General features: G+C 40.2%; 1 protein-coding gene across 2 annotated transcripts in view; it reads right to left on the bottom strand.

The window, feature by feature from the left end:
• Positions 1–21,742, bottom strand: part of WNT7B (Wnt family member 7B) — a 150,024-nt gene that overhangs the window by 51,690 nt on the left and 76,592 nt on the right. For both annotated transcript variants that reach the window (XM_030539579.1, XM_030539570.1), the window contains exon 2: positions 18,294–18,520. In XM_030539579.1, the coding sequence (XP_030395439.1) occupies positions 18,294–18,520 (227 nt within the window). The remainder of the gene's footprint in view (positions 1–18,293; positions 18,521–21,742) is intronic.

Here is a 21,742-nt window from a genome sequence, read left to right as displayed (position 1 = left end):
TATTCAAAGAGTAATTATCAATGTTTTGCTGTCAAACTGAGAAAGTATATCTAGTGAGATCCCATATAGGTCAGTCCTAGGTCAGATACTTTTCAATGTTTTCATTAATGACTTGGACAATAGAGTGAAGAGTATGCTTATGAAATTTGCAGAGGACACCAAGCTGAGTGGGATTGTAAGCACTTTGGAGGACAGGGTTAGAATTCAAAATGACCTTGAGAAATTGGAGAATTGGTCTGAATTCAACAAGATGAAATTCAATGAAGACAAGTGCAATGTAGTGGACTTAGGAAGGAAAAAACAAATGTACGACTACAAAATGGGGAATAACTGGTTAGGTGTACTAACTGCTGAAAAGGATCTGGGAGTTATTGTGGATCCCGAACTGAACATGAGTCACAAAATGTGATTCTGTTGCAAAAAAATGCCAACACCATTCTGGAGTGTACAGAAATGTTGTATGTAAGACATGGGAGGTACCACTCTATTTGGCCTTGGAGTACTGTGTCCAATTATGGGTGCCACACTTTAGGACTAATAGGAGAGAGTTCAGTGGAGAACAATAAAAATGATAAAAGATTTAGAAAACTTGAACTGTGCAGAAAATGTTAAAAAGTTGGGCATGTTTAGTCTTGAGAAAAGAAGACTGTGTTGGAGTAGCGGGGAAGGAGGGGACCTTATAATAATCTTCAAATATGTTAAGGGCTGTTATAAAGAGGATAGGGATCAATTGTTCTCCATGTCCACTGAAGGTAGGACATGACACAATGGACTTAATTTGCAGCAAGGGAGATTTAGGTTAGATACTGAAAAAAAAATCTAATTATAAAGATTATTATCTAGTTAAGCTCTGGAATGGGCTTCCAAAAGAGGTTGTGGAATCTCCATCATTGGAGGTTTTACAGAATAGGTTGGACAAACGCCTGTCTAGATTTATTTGGTCCTGCCTCAGCTCAGGAGGCTGCACTTGCTGACTTTTTGGTCCCTTCCAGCACTACGTGTCTATGATTTGAGAGAGAAAGAGAGAAGGAGGTTACACTGATAATTTAAGTTCATGTTATGATGCAATTAATTGGCAGGTAGGACTATGACATCAGAAGTGACTCAGACAGTCAGCATGCTTTAGAGCACTTGTATCCTGCAACCCTATTGTATAATTAGATTAAAAATGTACATTAAAGTGGAAAAGTCAAGCCCTGAAAAGAGAGGAAATGTCAGAATTAATGTTTCCTATACAACCTTAATTCAGCCCCTTTATGTTTATGCATTAATTACACCATTGCATATTATTTTTCCACCTACCTCATTTAGATTGATGCAGACCCCTGACATAGAAAGTTTTATCCTGAATGGTTAAAGTTGGCAAAGTTATATGCAACTGGAGATAGGTCTTGCATTGGGAAGTGACAGGAAACCTTAACTATAGGCCAGCTTCCAACTCTGCCTATAATGCCACTCTGTACAGAACACTGATCTGCTAAAGCTAGTCAAAATATGCAATAGCTGGAAAATGGAAATTTTCCTTTCAAATCAATTCAACAAAACATGAAACTCCATTGCCCTATTAGCTCATTTCCTTGTGGGAGTTCTAGTTTGAGCCTCCATTCTCTCCTATGCACTAGGCTCCTTGGAGCACTACATCATCCATAATGCAAAGTGTATTTCCTTCAGACTGAGCTGCGTGAGGCATCATGGGAAGTCAATATCTGAGATGTAGTCTGGCTAGGGAGGCTGCAAAACTACAACTTCCCCAAGGAAAAACTCTATAAGGAGAAAAGGCAATTTAATGTTGAACTTACTTGATACAAAATGTTTTGGGTCAGTCCAATAGACCAGCATGAAACATTTCAGTGTCAGGAATGTAAAAATGTTTTGTTTTGATCAAAAATGTCACAAACATTTCAGTATTTCCTAATAAAAATTTTGCAGAATTTTCCATTGAACAAAATTTCACCTTTTTCTTTTGGTGTAGAATGAAAACAAATATTTAAATTTTTGGACTCTCATGGGATGGATATTCCAAATGTTGCTCAACTCTATCTTTTACCACTTGCTAGTTGACTGCAATTCATACAATGCTTATTAAGTAATTATATGAACAATTTACTACTGTGTTTAGAACCAGGATCTCTGCTTTTAAAGCAAGAGTTCTGCCAAAGAGCTAAATGTGCAGATGTTTTAATGAAAGTCTGTGCAACTTTCTTTAAAGACAATCTATACTTTTCTTCAAACTCATGACCCTTGAAAACAAAATCTATTGAATTTCAGTTTAAATAGCTATTAATATCATAACAAAATTAATTGCAGAGGAAGGCAAGGTGTGTAAAATAAATGTTTACTTTAAGGATCAGGAGAAAATGATTGGTCTATAGAGAATTCCATTATAGTAGGAAGGGAATGGGAGAGAGAGGAAAAGATGATGATATGAATGAAGCCAGATGAGCAAAGTTTCTAATAAAGTCAGCCAAAACTTTACTAATAGTGAATCACTTCTTAAAAATAAAACTAAGAATTTTCATAGTCCCTTTTCACACATGGGTCTCAAAGTATTTCATAAATATTAATCCAGCCTCACTAACATCTTGAGGTTGTCATTTTACAGATTGGTAAACTGAAGCACAAAGAGATTAATACTCACATTTTCAAAAAGGTTCACTCAGTTGTGACTCCTCAGTTTTGGGGTACCCAATTTCAGATTCATAGGGTCTGATTTTCAGAAATGCTGAGCACCCACAGCTCTCAGTTGGAGGTGGGGGTACTCAGCCTATGGGAAAATCTGGGGATCGGAGTCTCAAGTTGAAATTTGAAGAACCCACAATTAGTGGACACTCTTCAGACATTTGGAATGTGATTTGTCCAAAGCCACAGGGTGACTAGGTGGCAAAGCTAGAAACATAATCCTATTATCTTCACTTCTGTTTGCTAGACAGTATCTCCTGCCATTGGATACTTCACCTGGACATGTGCCTTTACGGTTTTAAAATCTTATATTGAACACTTGCTTTCTCCTCTAAATAGTCTCTGTGAAAAATTACCTTAATTTATTGTGATGTTTCTGACTGACTTAATGTTTAAATAACAATCTGTTTCCTGGTATTAAAAAAAGAAGAAGAAAATCTTCCAAAATTTGAGAAGCCTGAGCCTATCACTCTCATTATAGCAGAATAATATTTTTCAGTGATAAAAGATAAGGGATGCTTTTCCTTACCTAATCCTAGAATCTTTCAAATGACAACTACTTCCAAGTGGTCTAGCTTATTACTAAAGTTTAGGTACCTTGTAGTTTGGCTGCTTCCTTGAAAGAATACTCATCTTTTTCTGCCAGAAAGGATGAATTGTTTGTGTCTTGTCTTAAACTCCCTCCAAGACAATATAAATGAGAAACAGGAGTAGCCTCCTCTTTTACCTTATCTTTTATACACACTCTAGTTTTTCTTAGTGGTCTTAAATTACACTCTAAGGAGAGTCTTCATGCTTACAGGAGAGCTTAAAATTTGCAGCTAGTCTGCTTTATACCAATTTACTACTACTGGAGCAATTAAAATAAAGCAGTGGGTTCACTGTTCTTTTGGGTGGGAAAGTTCTTTGGTCTGACATACTTTCTATTGCTTTTTAGGAGTCCAAAGGTACAGTCCTATGGAAGGTGCCTGCCTTTCCATGGTTGAAATCATATGTCCCAGTAATATACTGCAAACACAATTGATCCTTATTCATCATCTGCCTTTGTGTCTGCACCCAGAGCAGAAATGTTGATTAGGGAAAGAAGTGCGTTTTTTGAGCCATCAGCAGAAGAAATTGCAGTGATGATGACACAGAGAGTCACCCCAACTTTTATTTCTGTTTCTGTTCAACAGTTAACCCAATCTGCCTGTCTCTTATAAGTGGTGTCTCGCTGTTTTTTGATTGTCTAATTAAGAGAAGGACTTCTCTGTAAACATTCTCACTAAGATTATGCCAAAGCTCCAGAATTATTCGTCTTGTAGTATATAGACTGGAGTCCATTAAGAACTAGAATTTTTTTTCACCCACAGCTGTTAAATTTGTTGTTTATGCTATTTTTTATTTGAACTAAATGAAATACTGCAAATATCACGGTAAACATCAGTTTTTGTACAAAAGCTCCCAGTATCTAGCTGCTGTTAAGATAATCATGAACTCAGGTTGAAGATTTGATTGAGGCTGGCACCATGTTGTTTTCTGGAGGCTGTGAATTAGTGGAAATTTAAATTGAATGAATATGCACTGCATTCTTTTATGATGATATTTCAAATATCATAGTTTTGCAGATATCATAGAGTTGAAAATTTATGTGATTTCTTAAGAAGCCACCTCTTGAGGTGAACTACGGGAGCCACTGGATATTATCAATTCATATGTCAAGTTCAGATTGTCGAAACCAAGTTTCTTATTGATGGTTTGCTTGAATATTCATAGGCTGGACTCCCACTCACAGTGGCGTAGCCAGGCTCTAACAGCAGGGGGAGCAAGCAAACATAAAAAAGGCGCCCCCCTTGGCTCATCCTCCGGCCACGCCCCCGGCTCCTCCAGCCACACCGTGCCCTCTCCCCCACCTAGGCTGCCTCCTCCGGCCACACTGAGGCCATGCCGCACCCGCCCCCCAGCCACGTCGCCCCCCCATGGATGTACAGGGAGGCTGGCAGAGGACGGAGGTATGAGGGGAAGTGAAAAGGAGGGAAAGGCAGGGGCACGGGGTACATGGGAGGGGGGGCATGGGGTATGGAGTTTGGGGAGGGGTTACTGGGGATGGGAATGGGCTGGGGTCCCCGGGGCTCTCTGTGCAGAGGGGGCTGGAGCTGCCCCCGGGACCGAGAGAGCCTGGGAGGGGCTCTCCACATGCAGCACCAGCCCAGGCTCAGCGCTGGCCCTATCCCTTGGAGGGTGGGGGAAGAAGGCAGCGAGCCCCGCTAGGCACAGTCCAAGCGAACTGCAGTCCAGCTCGCCCACTCAGCCTGAGGGGCGCTGCCCTGTCCAGGGCTGCTGGCGGAGCCTGGCTGTGGGCGGGTCACACTGACAGGCCACAGCAGGAGGGGGGAAGCCCTCTCCCCTCCTCAGGGGAGTTTTATTCCAGTGAGCCGCGGGTGGCGCCAAGACTCCTGCTAGGAGTGACCGGCCGCGGGTCCGCCCGGTGTGGCTGCCATGAGCAGCACAGAGCCGCGGCATCCACTCCTCCAGCATGCACAGGCTCTGCCGCTGCCTCTGCTTTGTGGCCGTGCTGGCGGGGCTCTCCTGGGCTAGCAGGAACTGCTGGCAGCACTGGCTAGCAAGCGCTGCTTCTGCGCCTGCCGCCCTGAGGGGAAGCGGCTGCTTCCACTGAACCCCGCTAGCGATGCTACTGCCCACTCATCTGGAGATAAGAAAAGATCCAGATAAATATTGCAGCCTATGGTTCAATCTTGTCCCCAAATGATTGACAAATGCCTACATCAATATAGCACCTAATTCTATGTTAAGGATGATTCTTCTCTTTCTCTTGATAAAGTCTGTCCTACTCTGTATTACATTAAAAATTATCTAATTACTGCTCATTTTCCCTCTAATTTGTTTCCAGATCTCTGATTCCCTTTTACTCCCCAGGTTACTTATGGACTTTCAGGCCAGAAAGGACCATCATGATCATTTAGTCTGACCTCCTGCACATTGCAGGCCACAGAACCTCACCCCGCCTCACCTGTAATAGACCCATAACCTCCGTCTGAGTTACTGAAGTCCTCAATTCACGATTTCAAGACTTCACGTTACAGAGAACCCACTATTTACATTACTTGTTTTATTGGCTTAAACACAAATACATAAAGATAGATTTTCTTACACTAAACATACAATTAATCTGACATATTAACATGTATTAAGTATAATGAACATATAAATAACCATGTAAAAACGAAAATAAAAATGAGACTGTGAAAAGAGAAAGAAATGGCACCAGAAAAGGAGAGGAAAACAGAAAGGCAGAAGTCTGAACACATTAAGCCAACCTATTTGGATTCATTTAGGGTTCCTCATTTTATTGATTTGCTGACAGCACTGTAATACAAGTGTGATTGTGATTTCTATCAGTGCTGACCGTCCTCATATATTGGAAGTCTTCCATTTTAAGAAAAGGTATGCTTTTTATATTGGCTAGCTCATTGAAAGCACCATTGTACTGGATGCATGTGTCTAGGCAATGGATTTCTTTTTGGAAAATAATACCATTGACTACTTGCAACACTCTTGGTAGGAGTTTTTATGAATATTTGGCATGTCAGTTAAACTCCCATCATAGCCAAGAGTAAAGATTACTAAATCCGTCTGCAGGCCTGAATCCAGAACTAAATCAAACTTATTATGGCTTGCATCCAAAAATAACTCACTGGCTGGCCCTCCTACAGCATGTGTGAGAACATGCCATTCATTTCCCCACACTACCAGCTCTTGTTGACACATCTTGAGCCCACTTTCCATATTCTCTTTGGAGACCAGTGTACCCAAAACAATTTTTTCCTAAACTTTTTCTGAGATCCAAAATGGATTTAATCACACTGAGTCCACACAGTCACCATTTTTCTTACTGGTCTCTTCAGTGCAGAGCTTCTTCCCCTTTCTCCCCTCACTCACAATTTGTAATTGTGGTCATCATTTTAATTATCTACTGTATATATGCAAATGTTCTGCATTGCTTTGTACCCATTTTTTCCCAAGTGGCTTACAATTTTGTTCACCTGGCAATGTTGGTGCAATAAAATCCATACCCTGATTACTGTGGTCCTTCAAATCCTAGAGCGTTTCCTTTTATTTATTTATTTTTAGGGTAGGGCAGAAGATGGGTGAGTGATGTGTGCGAGGCGGGGGAGAGGGATTCTAAACTCTGCAGACATTATTATTCTCTTAAACCACACACTGCAGAGAAGCTTAATGTCATCTCACAGGCATTCTTTCAAGATGTCAGAGATTCACAAATCCACACAAAAGTTAATAGATGTAAAAAGCCTTCAAAATGCCCTGGTTTCTTGCCCTGTAGTTTGCTGATTCTTTACAACCATCAGGTGGCTGTCGCAATCGTTTGAGTTAATTTCCCCCACACCAAATCTCAAAGGTTTTCCTTGAAATATATTCAGAGATGTGAAATACAGTCAGATGAACAATTCTAAAGCCAATCATTTTCCAGGTCTGGCACAGGGGTCATCTGCAGATCAATTCTGACATCTTATCAGCTACACCCTCCACAGACACTTTCATCTTCCAGCCCTCATTTTTGCCCTGGATTTACCCCTGATAAGAGAAGTAATTTATGAGCCATGCAATACTTAGAGTTTCAGAGGGAATGGTCAATACACAAAGCATTATCTTGCATAATCTTCTTTCAAAGAACAATAGTAAATCTCACTTTTGCCATTTACTCTGGCTCCATGCTTCAGAGGCTGCCCTAGTTTCCTCTTTTGCTTCCAGGTGTTGTTAATGATCTATAAAATCTGCTCTGGTTTAGATCCTAGCTTCATGAGAAATTGCCTCTATGCCCAGCACCATTGTGGCAAATGAGCCTTCTAGTCTGGAGTTCCCTTCCACTAATGATCTGATAGAGCCAGAGTTTGTTAACCTTTGGGTGAGAGGCTTTTCTTTGAGATAGGTTTGCGAAGGGGGTTCTTTGGAGGATAGGTCTCAAATAAGGAGGCATTCATAGTTCCGAATAATACCAATCAATGAATAATTCACTGCCTAAAAATAACTAACTGGATCATTCCTGAATCAATTGGCACAAAAAGAAACCTCATTGGCAGCCAGGTGGTGATGTATAGCAGGAGGCAGGGGGAGAGATGGGAACATCAGCCTTCAAGCAGTGGGTAAGGTGGTAGCAGCCCAAAGGGGTGTCAGGTGCAGCCATTGCTGTGAGAATGGGAGTGAGGGGATTCAGCACAGTTTGATTTGTATGTGGATGAGTCCAATGGGAGAATGTTGAGCAGAGTGGGAGGTGGGTCAAGTAAAGTGGGTGTGCCAGGGAATGAGATATGGGCTGGGAGAGCATGGCTTTGGAGAAGGTCACACTATAAGTACACAAAAACTATGCAATTAATTTGCTAATTCATCACATGGATCAGCCTTGCTAAATTCATTGCTTCTGCTACCAGACTGCGTCACTTTGTCTTTGTCCCTAACTGCAGTAACAAACCCATTCAAATCTGAATGCCTCACTTGTATAATTCAACATAATTGTTGTGTATTTATCATTTTTCCCTTTGTATAAACTGTTTGCAATGTTCTTAATGCAATTAGCCAAATCCTGGCCCTGACATAGCACGAAATCACTGAAATACATCAGCGCAAAAGAGCGGTGGAGCCAGCCTAGCCAGGTGCATTGTACAATCCCCAGGTGTCTTAAGTTTCAAAAGTTGGCGCTGTGCCACTGCTTTCTGGCCTTCCCTGGTGTATGTGTCATGCCGGAGCATGGCCAAAGGAGAGGCATGTCAGGAGCGCACTGGCATGCCAATGATCCCCAGCTGCTGGAAAAACCTGTTGGGTGCCTTTGCAGCCAGGCATAAATTAGAGCAGCCCTGATTCTGCAACCCCAAGTGAGCTCAATCTGACTCAAAGATCTGGCCGGATATTTCTGTGTCCCTCATTTAAAGTTATATTACCTATATGAACTGGTATGCATACAAGTTTATGTACCTAGGCACATTTTTTAGCACCTGGCACAGCAGAGCCTCTAGTTGCTACTCTACTAATACAAATAAATAAATACATGAACATCATGGAATTCTTGACAGGCCTTGGTGAAACTCATCTGGTTCAGTTTGCAGGGGTCATGTGGACCTTTTTCATCAGTTATCATTCATTTGGTTTGACACTCCTCCCATTTAAGCTTTGTGTTTTGGTTTCAAATAAAAATGAAATCTCAAAGCAAAACTGCCAAGTTTAGTCTGAGTTTGTGTTAAACCATAAAAAAACCTACCATATTCCACATCAGCCAGTTAAGAAGTGCTTGAAAACCATGGCGATTCAGTGAAAAGTTCACAGAGCTAAGGTACGTTATGGCAAATAGGGCCCAAGTTTTGGCCCAAAAATCAGGCCATTTTTTTCTGGGTTTTACATAGCTTTAACCAAAGACTGCTGTTGCATCTGTGTTCATCCTTAAGCAGAATAATTTGGATATTAAGCCATTTTTTCTCATTTGTATAGAAATTTTCCAGTGAAACTGGCTACATGATTCACAATTAAAAGGTTTGTACAGCTCCCTTATTCATAGTAAATCTTCACTGGCATTCAGTCATACTCATCTGCAAGTTCTCAAATAGTGAATATGAAAAGGGATGTCACACTCACCCATGGAAATAAAGAAGAGGATTCTTGCCAGTCATTAAAAAGGTGACACTGACAAGATTCCGGAAGGTGCTTGCTCTTTTCCTCCCACCTGTGGTTGGCAGTAAATTCTGGGAAGAAACAGCCGTCTCCATCAAATGTTTAGTGAGTGCCCAGAATTTGAGCTACAAACTTGAATTCATGGCTTTGGGTGCTGGCTGCACCCCGCTTTTGCAAAACTCTGGGAACAGTGATAAGTGAGCTTCAGGGTGAGAGGCATGGCACTAGAAACACCAATGGAGAGACTTTAAAGTCTCTTTAAAAAAAAAAGGCATGAGTACTCTTTTTAAAGGTAGACAATAAAATATCAATTTCTCTGCATGCACCACACCTTTTTATTTGTATTACACTAATGCCTCCTGTACCTAAGTGAGATCAGGATTGTCCTAGACATTGTACAAACAAACAAACAGTGAGAGTGAGTTTCAGTAAGAGTTTCATGGAAGTGTAAGGAACAGAAATAAACATAGAGAAACTGAGTGTCCATGCTGAGCTTTCCAAAGCCGTGCAAGAGATTTAACCACACATCATCCATTAATTTTAATATCTTTAATTTTAAAGCTATTTTGCCTCCAACGCCTCTTTTAAAATCTCATCCCGAAATCCTGAGGTGAAAGTCGAAGAAGATACAATGGCTAGTCCTGGGGAAATTCTGCACCAAAAAATTAAAAATTATGCACACAATATTTTAAAATTCCACAAAATACTGCATATTTTATTTGTCAAAATAATGCAATATAATCACTTTGGTTTCAATTACTTCAGTAATTTAAACTACAATACAATAGATAGAGAATGGGAGTGGAGAGCAACCCCCCCGTGCCTAATAGTAATGTAGCTAGGTTTGATCCTTTATTTCAAGTTATTAGTCAACAAATATGTGCAGCCATCTGCTCAGTGCTACAATATAGGCAACTGAGGGCAGGGGAAGCAAACTCACAATTTATATTGGCTACTGACCATCTCCAGAAAGGTCAGCAGCAAACAGTTCACTGAGTACATTTTGATAGGAAATTTTTTCAGTCCAAAATTTTACACCAGTTCTAATCACTAAAGCAGTACACACATTTATAGGACCATACTGTCTTTTACACCACTCTGGCACTGTAAAGAATCCTTAAAACTTTTACACTGTTGTATACTTCTAGGGGAATTCACAAAGACAGTGGTAATAATTCACTAAGCAGGCAGGCTGCTACATTCTGCTCTGCCTGAGGGGACAGAGCCTGCCCTACTACACCTATCTCCTCAGAAACACCCCAAAGCCCTGCCCCTCCACACGGAGCATGCTGCAATAGCAGTGAGAGAGACAGAGTAGCTCTCCCTCTCACACACATGCACCCCCCTTCCTGGTAGTGATTTACATCTTTACCGGTTGCTCCAGGCACCCAAACCAACCTGCCTGCACTGCTGGGGTGGGGCACGTGACCATTCTTGAGCTTTCCTTTGCTTCCCCTCCAGAAGTAATTTTTCTGCTAGGAAGCAAAGAAATGGCGGGGTTGGGGGGGGGAGATGAATTCTGTGCACACACAGTGACTCAGAATTTGCCCAGGACTAAGTGGCACTATTAACCCATTTTCTAGTATCAGAAAGTTTCCTAAAGAACAATGTATTAATCAATATTCATACATGCAAAAGTTTAATTTTCAGCTACACAGGAATTGCTATACTGGATCAGACCCAAGATCTATTTAGTCTCCAGCAGTGGCCAGAGGAAGAGCCCTGCAACAGTCTGATGTGGGATAATCGCTCCCCCACGTTATGTTTCATCCTGGTCTCCAATAGAGATTGGCTTAAGCTTTGATGCATGAGGTTTTATATCCCTTCTAATTTTTTGTTATCATTTATTATGATCGCTCTGCTATTCTTGATATTCATATAAAGACCCAATCCCTTTTTTAATCTTGTGAAGTTCTTGGTCTCAACAGCTTCCTGTGGAAATGAGTATCACAGTTCAACTACATGCCCTTTGGAAAACTAAATCCTTTTATTGGTTTAGAATTTCCCAGCTCCTTAATTTCATTCAATGTCCCTTTGTTTTTGTGTTATGAGACAAGGAGAACAGATGCTCTAGAGCACTTATTATTTTATGTACTTTCATCACATCCTGTTTTAGTCATCTAGTTTCTACGGTATGCAATCCCAATCCTTTCGATTTCTATTTTATATATAAGTTTCACCTGCCTTTGACCATTTTCATCATTTTTCTCCAAATCCCCTCTAGTTCTGCAATATCCTTTTTGAGATGGGGTAACCTGTACTGCATGCACAGTAGTGAGACTGCTTCATTGATTTATAGAAAGGCATTATGGTTTCCATATTATTCACCATCCCATTCCTTCTGCATCCTAGCACCATCTTTGCCTTTTTTGCCTCCAGCTGCACTTCAGAAAGATCTTTGTTAAGATGTCTACTGTGAAACCCAGGTTGCTTTCTTAAAGGTGTATGAGTAGTTTGAATTTTTCCTTCCAATGTGCATTACTTTGCACTTATTGACATTAAATTTCATTTGCCATCATGTTGTCCATTCATCTTGCTTGTTTAGATCTCTATGAAGTTCCTCGGATTCTTGTCTGGCCCTGACTAAACTAAATAACTTTGTGTCATCTTCAAATTTTGCTACCTCACTATGTGCCCCCTTTCCAGATGATCAATAAATATATTAAACAACATGGGACCTAGTATGGAACCTTGAGGCACCTCCACTGTTAACATTTTGCCATGATAAAAATTGACCATTTAATCCTATTCTTTGTTTTCGTGTGTTAGCTAGTTTTTGCTCCATGGCAATACTTTGCCTCTTACCTCATGACTACTTAGTTTCTTTAGTACCCTCTTGTGTGGGACCTTGTCAAAGACCTTTGCAAAGTCTACAACAACACTACAAACAATTTATTTAGATGTGTTGGTCCCAGGATAGGAGAGAGACAAGGTGGGTCAAGAAGTGCTCTGTGGAGCTTGAAAGCTTGTCTGTCTCACCAACAGAAGTTGGTACATAAAAGATATTACCCTTACCCACCTAAATAAATTATGTCAACCTCTTCTCCTCTATTCATCATTTTACAAATACATTCAAAGAATTCTAAGCAATTTGTGAGTCACAACTTTCCTTTGCAGAAACTATGCCAGTTAAACCCTATGTGATCATGAATTTCCAGGTGTTTAGTTATTGTTTGTAATTATTTCAACTAATTTACCAGCTTCAGATGTAAGGCTTACCAGTTTATAATTTCCTGGATCACCTCTGGAGCCTTCTTAAGCCATTTTCAGATTTTTTCCTCTGTTTTTACTTTTATTGTACACCTGTGTGTGCCCCTTCCTTCCCCTTTCATTGTTCTGTCTTCATTCTATTGCTTCAGCTACAAGTTGTTCCATGTCTTTGCTTTCATGCTCCATTTATGATTTCTCTGTTCTCTCCCTCTTTCTCCATGTTTTATCAGTTTCTCTTTCCTCCTTCTATTCTCTTAATCTTCCTCTCTCTCATTCCTTCTTCAGTCTCTCCTTTTCCTCATTCACTGCCCCCTTCATTCCTTTATCTCCGTGCCCCACCTCCAATCTCCTCCTGTTTCTTTCTTGACTTCCTCCATCTCCGAATAACACTCCTCTAGTCATTCTATCGCTAATGCCTTTCCATTCATGTTACCACTCATTTATACCCACACTTTGCCACACAACACACACATATATGCCTCTGCACTCCGCCAGGCATGCATGCATACTACCCTGCCATGTGTGTGTGTGTGTGTGTGTGTGTGTGTGTGTGTGTGTGTAGAGAGAGTAGGCATATATGAGGCACAATGTGTGTGTGTGTGTGTGTGTATATATATATATGTGTATATATATATATGTGTATATATATATATATATATATATATACACTCTTCCGTACATACATACATACTCTTCCATACATACACATATGAGGCACAGTGTGTGTGTGTGTATATACACACACACACACACACACATACACACTGTGCTTCATATATGCCTACTCTTCCATACATACATACACACACACACACACACACACACACACACACTGTCTGCCACAAACTCTGCATACAAGGGTCATCTACAATATTCTCCCTCTAAGCCAGGGGATAAGGGCCCATGATTTTCAACCCCAAATCAAGGAAGATGACCTAATATTCTATCATCTGCCCAATCGAGGTCTGGTGCACCCTCAGTTATCTTCTTCCTTCACCCCAAGTAGAAAGGAGTGACTTTTCTCCTTCCTATTGAACTATCTCCCTATTCCATCCCCATCAAGGGGGGAATGCTTTTCTCTACCCCAACCTGTGTTAGTCTGAAACTAAATTGGGCAGGGACATATGGACTAGGAATAGGTGCAGTATGAGCCCACTGGCAGGAAAGGAGTGTTGAAGGATCTTACTCAGGGTATGTCCACACTGCAATCAGAGGTGTGATTGCAGAACCTTAGATGTACCCAAGCTAGCTTTAACCTTGCTAACTCTGGTAACAATAGCTGTGAAGGTGTGGCAGAATGGACTTCCATTCAGGCTGGCTGCCTGAATACATACTCAGGTCCAGGGAAGTCTTGCACAACCCAGTGCCGCCATACATGCTGTCTCCGCTTCACTGCTATTGGTACCCAAGCTAGCCAAATGAAAGCTAGCTCAGGTATGTCTACATATGCTGCAATCACATCTCTGACTGCAGTGCAGACATGCCCCCAGAGTGAGCAGGATGGAACTGGGCTGGTTTGCCAGCTTGACAGGAAGAAGAGAGGTCCAGCCCAGTAGTGAGCATTGGGCTTAGATCAGTGGCTCTCAACCTTTCCAGACTACTGTACGCCTTTCAGGAGTCCAATTTGTCTTGAGTACCCCCCACCATGTTTCACCTCACTTAAAAACTATTTACCTATAAAATCAAGCATAAAAATACAGAAGAGTCATGACACACTATTACTGAAAAAATTCTTACTTTCTCATTTCTATCATATAATCAACTGGAATATAAATATTGTACTTACATTTCAGAGTACAGTATATAGAGTAGTATAAATGAGTCATTGTCTTTATGAAATTTCAGTTTGTACTGACTCTGCTAGTGCTTTTTATGTAGCCTGTTGTAAAACTAGGCAAATATCTAGCTGAGCTGATGTACCCCCTGGAAGACCTCTGCATACCCCCAGGGATCTGTATACCCCTAGTTGAAAACCACTGGCTTAGATAATCTGTTTGTTTACGTTAGGACAGGGAGGCCTGTTTAGCATTTGCCAGTCATATTGACAATTAGATCTACTCTTGCTAAATAATGTGTCATCTGCAAAAGTTCCACCTCACTACTCTCCTCTTTCCCCAGATCTTTAATAACTATATTAAGAACACTGTTCTTTGTGGTACCCCACTGTCAACTTTTTGCCATGTTGAAAATTGACCATCCATTCCTACTGTCTCTCTTACACATTTCTTATTCACTCTCTAACCATGACCACAAAGTCTCATGAGGGACATTAAAGTATGACCTCAAATAAATTGACAGCTAGTAGTTCTTCAGCCACTGTTTTGTTGACACACACAAAGAATTCTAGCAACTAGAGAGGCATTTTTTTTCCTTACAGAAGCCATCCAGATCTATCACATTCCCCTAAAATCATTAGTATTAGTATTGAAAAGAAGTAAGTTTTTAAAAGTGCAGGTTTCAGCTGTGCTGAAGAGAAAAAACTATGGTGATTAGCAAAGAACAAAGCAAAATGACAAACCAAAAGGTGCTCAGAACTGGAGATTTAATATCTTATACCTTTTCCCAGTCTTCTACTAGAAGCAAAATTACACTGGGCTAGACGCACTTTCACCAAAGACTAATCAGTGATGCTCCAGTCCAGCAAAAGCATTTGAGCATGTGTTTATCTTTAAGAACATGAGTTATCTCACTGACATCATCAAGACTATTCACACACTTAAAGTTAAGCACGTGCTTAAAATGCTTTGGTGAATCAAGGCCTGAGAGCATAAACACACAGCTCTTTTTCAGTACAGCACTTATTATACTTGGCACATATACATTTCTAGGAAATCTATATTGAGCAACAGCATCTGATTACTTGCCATGGCAGAGGGTGGGGAGGGTTGATTAATTGGGAACCCTCAGGGCTTTATCAGTTAGGTTTCTGAATGCTGCAGCTGCTCCTATGTGCACTATTACCATTAATTTCTTAATTCAAGCCCCAAGTTGCAAAACTATCACATGTTCACACCCCAGTTTAAGTTCCAAAGCACAAGTAAATAGCTCAACAACCAGATATTCCTGGTTCAGCCAGAACAAAGGAATCAGGTAAACACATGTTGGCATGGATAGTCTGACTCCTACTGCCTTTGGCTTGGCAAAGAGTAAGCAAAATATGACTATGTGAGCAGCAAAAAAAAAAAGAGGCTGATCAGTTTTATGTGAACTCTTTGCCCAATTGTGTACTTTGCTTGTTCTTCTTATTCAGTGCTGTCCTTGTTTCAGGTTGTAATAATGTGTGTTCATATAGTCAGCAATCAGTTTCCCAATCTGGTTCTATTTATGCTAAATTTTTGGAATGTCCATCCCTATCAGGATGTTCTCTCTAATATACTCAATTAAGCTTACCCAGTGTTTCAAGCATGCTTACCTATTTAAACTTCACCAGGTCTCTTGCTAGCCCTGTTGGGATGCACCAAGTCTAATAAATAAAATAGAATTGATACCGAAGAAATTCTACAAGTGTGGAGTCTCAGGTAGCTTCACTATCAACAGTGTATCATGATTTCACCAAAGAACAATAGATGTCAGCGATGTCCCCTTAAACATTAAATCCTCCAAACCACTAGCACTTGAAGAGGCTCAGGCATTTCTCTCTCCCCAGCAGGCAGCAGCAAGGAAGTGTCTGTGTAATTAGGTGGCTTGAGGTCATTCTGATGCAATTAATGTTAAGGATAAAACTCAGATTATCTCCATTACTTGTAGGTTTGCTAGTTTGAGGATTGTAAACCTCTTTCCCCTTCTGGAGCCCTTCTTTTTGTTCAACAGTGAGAGAACTGAAAGATTATGCCAGTATCCAACAAAATTACAGCCGTGTTTTTCCCATTTTGCATGACCACAAAATTGCTACAGGTGTAAAAGGGACTAAAAGAGAAAAAGTTTTATCTAAACTCGTTCACTCATCCTACTCATATGGTGGCTTGAGGTCATATGGTGGCTTTCTTTTTACGTAAAGAAACACTTACAAGTGAGATTGCATGAATGCTAAAATTCTTGGAAAGGATGAGTGAACGAGTTTAGATATAGCAATACCTCTTCACCCCAACCTTCCCCTAGCCAAACTCAAATGCAGCCAAAGCTTTTCTGAGCTTCAGAAAAGTTCAGATAATATTTTCTCCCATTTGTTTCCATTTTTGCACTCTTCTGCACTTCTGTGTCTTTGTTAAGACACATTGCGCTGATATAAATCAGCTCCACTAACGTCAGTGGAGTTATGCTGGCTTACAGCAATTTGGGAAATAGCCCATTGTGCCCAGGAGATTTTCAGCCCAGCGTCAAACTCAAAGGCTTTGCATAATTGTTGGGTGAATATTCAGATCAATGCTTGTTTGAACCAAACACCAGGTTTTTGAGATCCACTCCTCACTAGTGTTAGAAGGAAGGCCTTACTCCCCACAAGATAACCCAAGCACCATATGAGTAGGATGACCAGGTAGCAAATGTGTAAAATCAGGACAGGGGATGGGGGCGTAATAGGTGCCTATATAAGAAAAAGCCCCAAATATCACGACTGTTCCTATAAAATCGGGATATCTGGTCACTCTACATATGAACCATGCACTACTCATGTTGGTGGTGAATAAAGTTATGTCATTCTTTCACAGTGTTACAAAAATCAGTGATTGAACACCACAGGCCAAATTCGACTATTGGTTCCCCTATGTGACTGACTACCGTTATTAAAATCAAGCACAGATATCACTGAAATCAGAATTTGATCCTGGGAAGATATATTACAGCTACACAAAGGAAGGGGATTGTAGTATTTTCAGGGGTGTGGGACTATATGCTTTCTTTCTAGCATGTTGATTCAATCCAACATTGTGATAACTAGACCCAACAAACCCAAACTCTTGCATGTAAACAACAAACTGTGCAATTGATGGTACTAGGGCAGCTTTTGAGGGACAGATAAAGGGAAAGATATCTGACCAGATGACAGTGACAATGTCTATGTTGGAGATATAGGCAGTTATTTTGTAAGATCTTTCCTCATGAAATAATATCACACAGAGAATTGGTGGAAAGTAATAACACATGATACTGACTATCCTGTAAGAGTTTGTTAGGCCAGGGTCCTATACACCAAGTTATTTTTTTTAAATGTTTTTCACTTCAGATAACTTGTAGCGTCATCTTCACATGATAATAATCTGAGTAGAATATGTATGCGTCACTTCTCTGTATTGGATAGTCAGCTGGGTATCATAGGCAATGTATTGTTAACAGCTAATTGGGATTCTCCTATTGCTGTTGGAGTCTGTGTTTCTGAAGCTGATTTTAGTTCCATTTCCACCATTACTGTGGAATTCTGACTGGTCATAGTGTGCAGCACAATAACAATCCTGAAATCCTAAATGCCTACAAATTTGTTATGAAATTATGGGATGAAATTGACTCAGGTGACTGCTGCCCCTACAGAGTATTCTAGTCATTTTCATGTGTGGATTTGTATGAATAATGAAAGACTCAACCTAGAAATCTCTAGATGTTTTTTCAACTACTAAAAATAGGGTTAGATAATATCAGAAAAAGTGCCCCTGATGTTCTGGTGCACGTTGGTTTATTTGATGTGGTGTGTAAATGCCTTATAGCATTACATCACTAAAGCACTGCAAGGGGAGAGCCAAAAGGCAAGCAGTCTCAATTTACTATTATTAACACTATTTTAAAGAATCCCTTACCTACTCGAAGCTCTTGTCCAAAGACTGTTTTCTCTCCCAGGGCTGAGCAGTTCCACCTGCCATAGCGGAACTGATATTGGCATTCATTGATTCCCATCTGTGCCCCTTCTCCGATCACTATGATGGCATCAGGGCGGCTCTGGCAGATCGCTCGTTGCCGAGGGGCCAAGCCTGGGATTTTGTTGCAGATTATATTTGCTCCTAAAGCCACCACAGATGACAAAGCTCTGAAGAAAAGCAGAAAGAGGCATTAGAATCTAATTGAGACCATTTACTCCATTTGCTCCATATTGCAGTGTGGCTGACAAGGCAATGGGCAAACAGCAAAATGTTTGGAAGTTTGGTTACTATAATTATGCAGACTTATCCCAACTGCTTTGGTCTGGCAATTGAGGTTGGAAATCTTGCAGAATTTCCAGGAATTCCTGGTTTCATTTGGGCCAGAAAGCCCACATGAACAGCTTCGTTCACAGAATATTGGCAATTCTGCATCTGGTCCCAGATAAAACCAGGAAGTAAGGAGAGGTGAAAAGTAATATTGAAAAATATAAGTCAACAGGTCATTGAACTTCGCAGAGTCTTCAAGGTTCAGGTTCATCTTGAGTGTTGTGCTTAGGTTCAACCTCAATATTTAATTTACCAGAGCCAGTTCACTCACCTCTAATTTTAAACCAAGGAATAAAATTTAGAGAATGATTTTATTCTACCAACATTGTTGCCCATTACTACTAACTTAAAGTACTGAGCAAATAATGGAAGTTTATGAGTATTAATCAGGACCAACATGCACCTTCCTAACTGAAACTTGTCATTCTTATTCTTCAATATATTTTCAGAGCAATAGCTCATGAATTACAACTCATTCTGAAGACTGCCTTTACCTTGCATCTGCCCAATATAAGCCAACTAACTGTTTAAGATTGATAAGATTTCCATTATAGGCCATACATCTGTCATTTTCCAACATCTTTATCTGATGCATGTATGACAAAGTTTTGGTTTTTTTCAAATAAGACATGGGATAAAATGTTCAATATGAACTAAGTGATTTAGGAGCCTGTCTCATTTTAAAAATACTTTTATTAAGATTTAGGCTTCTAAGTCACTCTTGCAAATGTGTCTTAAGCTCCCAAGTGACTTAGGTTCTTCTACCCATGGGCTAGAATTGATGGCCAGGAATGTCCAGACTAGTTGCCATGAAAACATTGTAGATTATGCTTCTTAAATTCAGAGCCACACTAAGGAGACTGATGAGGGTAAGTGGTGCTGGAGGCATTATGCCTTTTCCATGCCCCACAGCACCTAGACAAACTTCCTCTAACCCAGTAAAAGCTGCTGGCAGAGCTAGCCAGGCCCGCTGTCCTATCCCTATGCAAACTGGAATGCTGAGAGACAATTCATGGCTGCTTCCTCTCTGGACACTTCCTCATACTGCAGGGAAGGAGCTCTCTGTGTCATTTACCAAGCTAGCTCACCCAATAACTTACTGTGCACTGAAAAAAAGTTGGTGGTCTCATTTCACTTCCTAGACACAAGTGTCTACCACCTTCACAACAAACACCATTGTTGGCCATCTCAGCAAAGTAGGTGTTCCACCCTCAAACCGGGCTGGGGCACTTGGATGTGGCCCAATGATCACAAGATCTGAAGCTGTCTCCTGTGTGGGTTCATAGGGGTGAACTTGTTCGCCCACCACCTTGCACACTCATTCAGGGCGGCAACAATGTAGCCCTTAATTAGAGCTGGTCAAAAATTTTCTGACAGAAGTTTTCCACAGGAAAATGCCAATTTGACAAAATCAAAACATTTAGCAGTAATGTTATTGACTTAGTCAAAATTTTCAATGACAAATTATTGAAACATTTTGATTCTATAAGGTTGAAGCATTTTGTTTTAACTTTATTATTTTGACTTTTATAATATAATAGATGGTCAAAAAGATACAATTGAAATTAAGCACTCACCAAAACAAAATATCTAAATTTCCCACAGAACAGAGATTCAGAGTTTTAGCCAGTTCTACCTTTACTCTTCCATTTGGCAGAGCTTTCTAAATTGACTTTCCATTAAATTTATCCACAGCTTTTATATATGGTTGAATCATTTGAATTTTAGGAAACTAGAGAAGAGTTAATGTGAGCACATTGTGCCATATTTCCTTTTTAAAAGAGATGGACTGGAAGTACAAAATTTGGATCCAAATCTGATCCCTCCCAAAGTTTGAGACATGAAGGTTCAGACTGAGAGTTTTAGTTCAGTGGTGCTGGGGCCCAGACACAAAGTTTAGAATGGGACCCAAAATTCTGGCATATTCTTAACTGGGTTTTGGTTCTGGCCCATCTCTGTTTAACTAACAATATACAATCTTTAAATGTGTAAGTCATTAACACAAGACTTGGGTGTATTTTTAAAAGATATGCTGTAGCTCAAACATGTTATGGACTTGATGCAGAAATTACTGGGTGAGGTTCTCCAACCTGTGTTATGCAGGAGGTCCAACCAGATGATCATTATGCTCCCTTTTGGCCTTAAAAATCTATGCATCTGTGAAAATTAGAGAAGAATTTGGATCATAACGAAAAAACCTGAATATTTGGTTTAGGATTCAGGCAGGTCTCAATATTACAGAACAACTAATCCATTTTCTTTCATTGTTTATAGGGCTTTTCTCCTTTTTATTATCATGACATGTGATACGGGTAGGTACAGTGTGCATAGTATGATCACGTTGAAGTACAAAAAGGCTTAAAAGCAGAAAAAAATTATTCCATGAATAACTGGTGAATTATGATCTAGAAACATTTGCAGTTTGGTTGTTTGTTATGAACACTTTAAAATGCTAGGATCCCTTTCTGAATTGCGTTAATTCCCAGATCTTATCCTTTTATGCAATTTAAGTGGCAACAATGAAAAGGCATTTTGTATGCATTGTATACAGTCAATCACATGAAATTCCAAAGCGTACACCTTTTAATATGAAAAGCATTAGTCAGAGGTTGCTTCCAGTGACTAACAAAATGCTGTTGTATGAATTTCCAACTAAATAAATAAATAATACAACTACATGATGGATCACTACTGAAACCAGGGGAATTCATATAAGGGATTTGCTTTAACGTAAGACAATGGGGGAAGAGCAGCTTTCAAATGTGGTTCTACTCTGAAAATGACTAATTATAAATAGCATTGACAAGGTTCCATGTTTATTCATCCTAATGACTCCAGAACAAATGTGCTCAGTTTACAAATATTTAATTGTCAGATTTGCAGACTCAGTCTGGGCGCTTGTCTGCACGAATAGGAGGGTCTGAACTGTAGAGCGTTCTAACATGTTCTGCGCTAACTGCCTCATGTAGACCTGCTGGCGCACTCTAAAAGGTACCTAATGCATATTAATGCAGTCCTGTATGAAAGCGGATGACATCAGTGTGAACTAAGTACCTTTTATA

Source organism: Gopherus evgoodei, chromosome 1, assembly GCF_007399415.2.
Source record: "Gopherus evgoodei ecotype Sinaloan lineage chromosome 1, rGopEvg1_v1.p, whole genome shotgun sequence".
Classification (NCBI taxonomy): Eukaryota; Metazoa; Chordata; order Testudines; family Testudinidae; genus Gopherus; species Gopherus evgoodei.
This window is presented reverse-complemented; position numbering and strand designations above follow the sequence as displayed.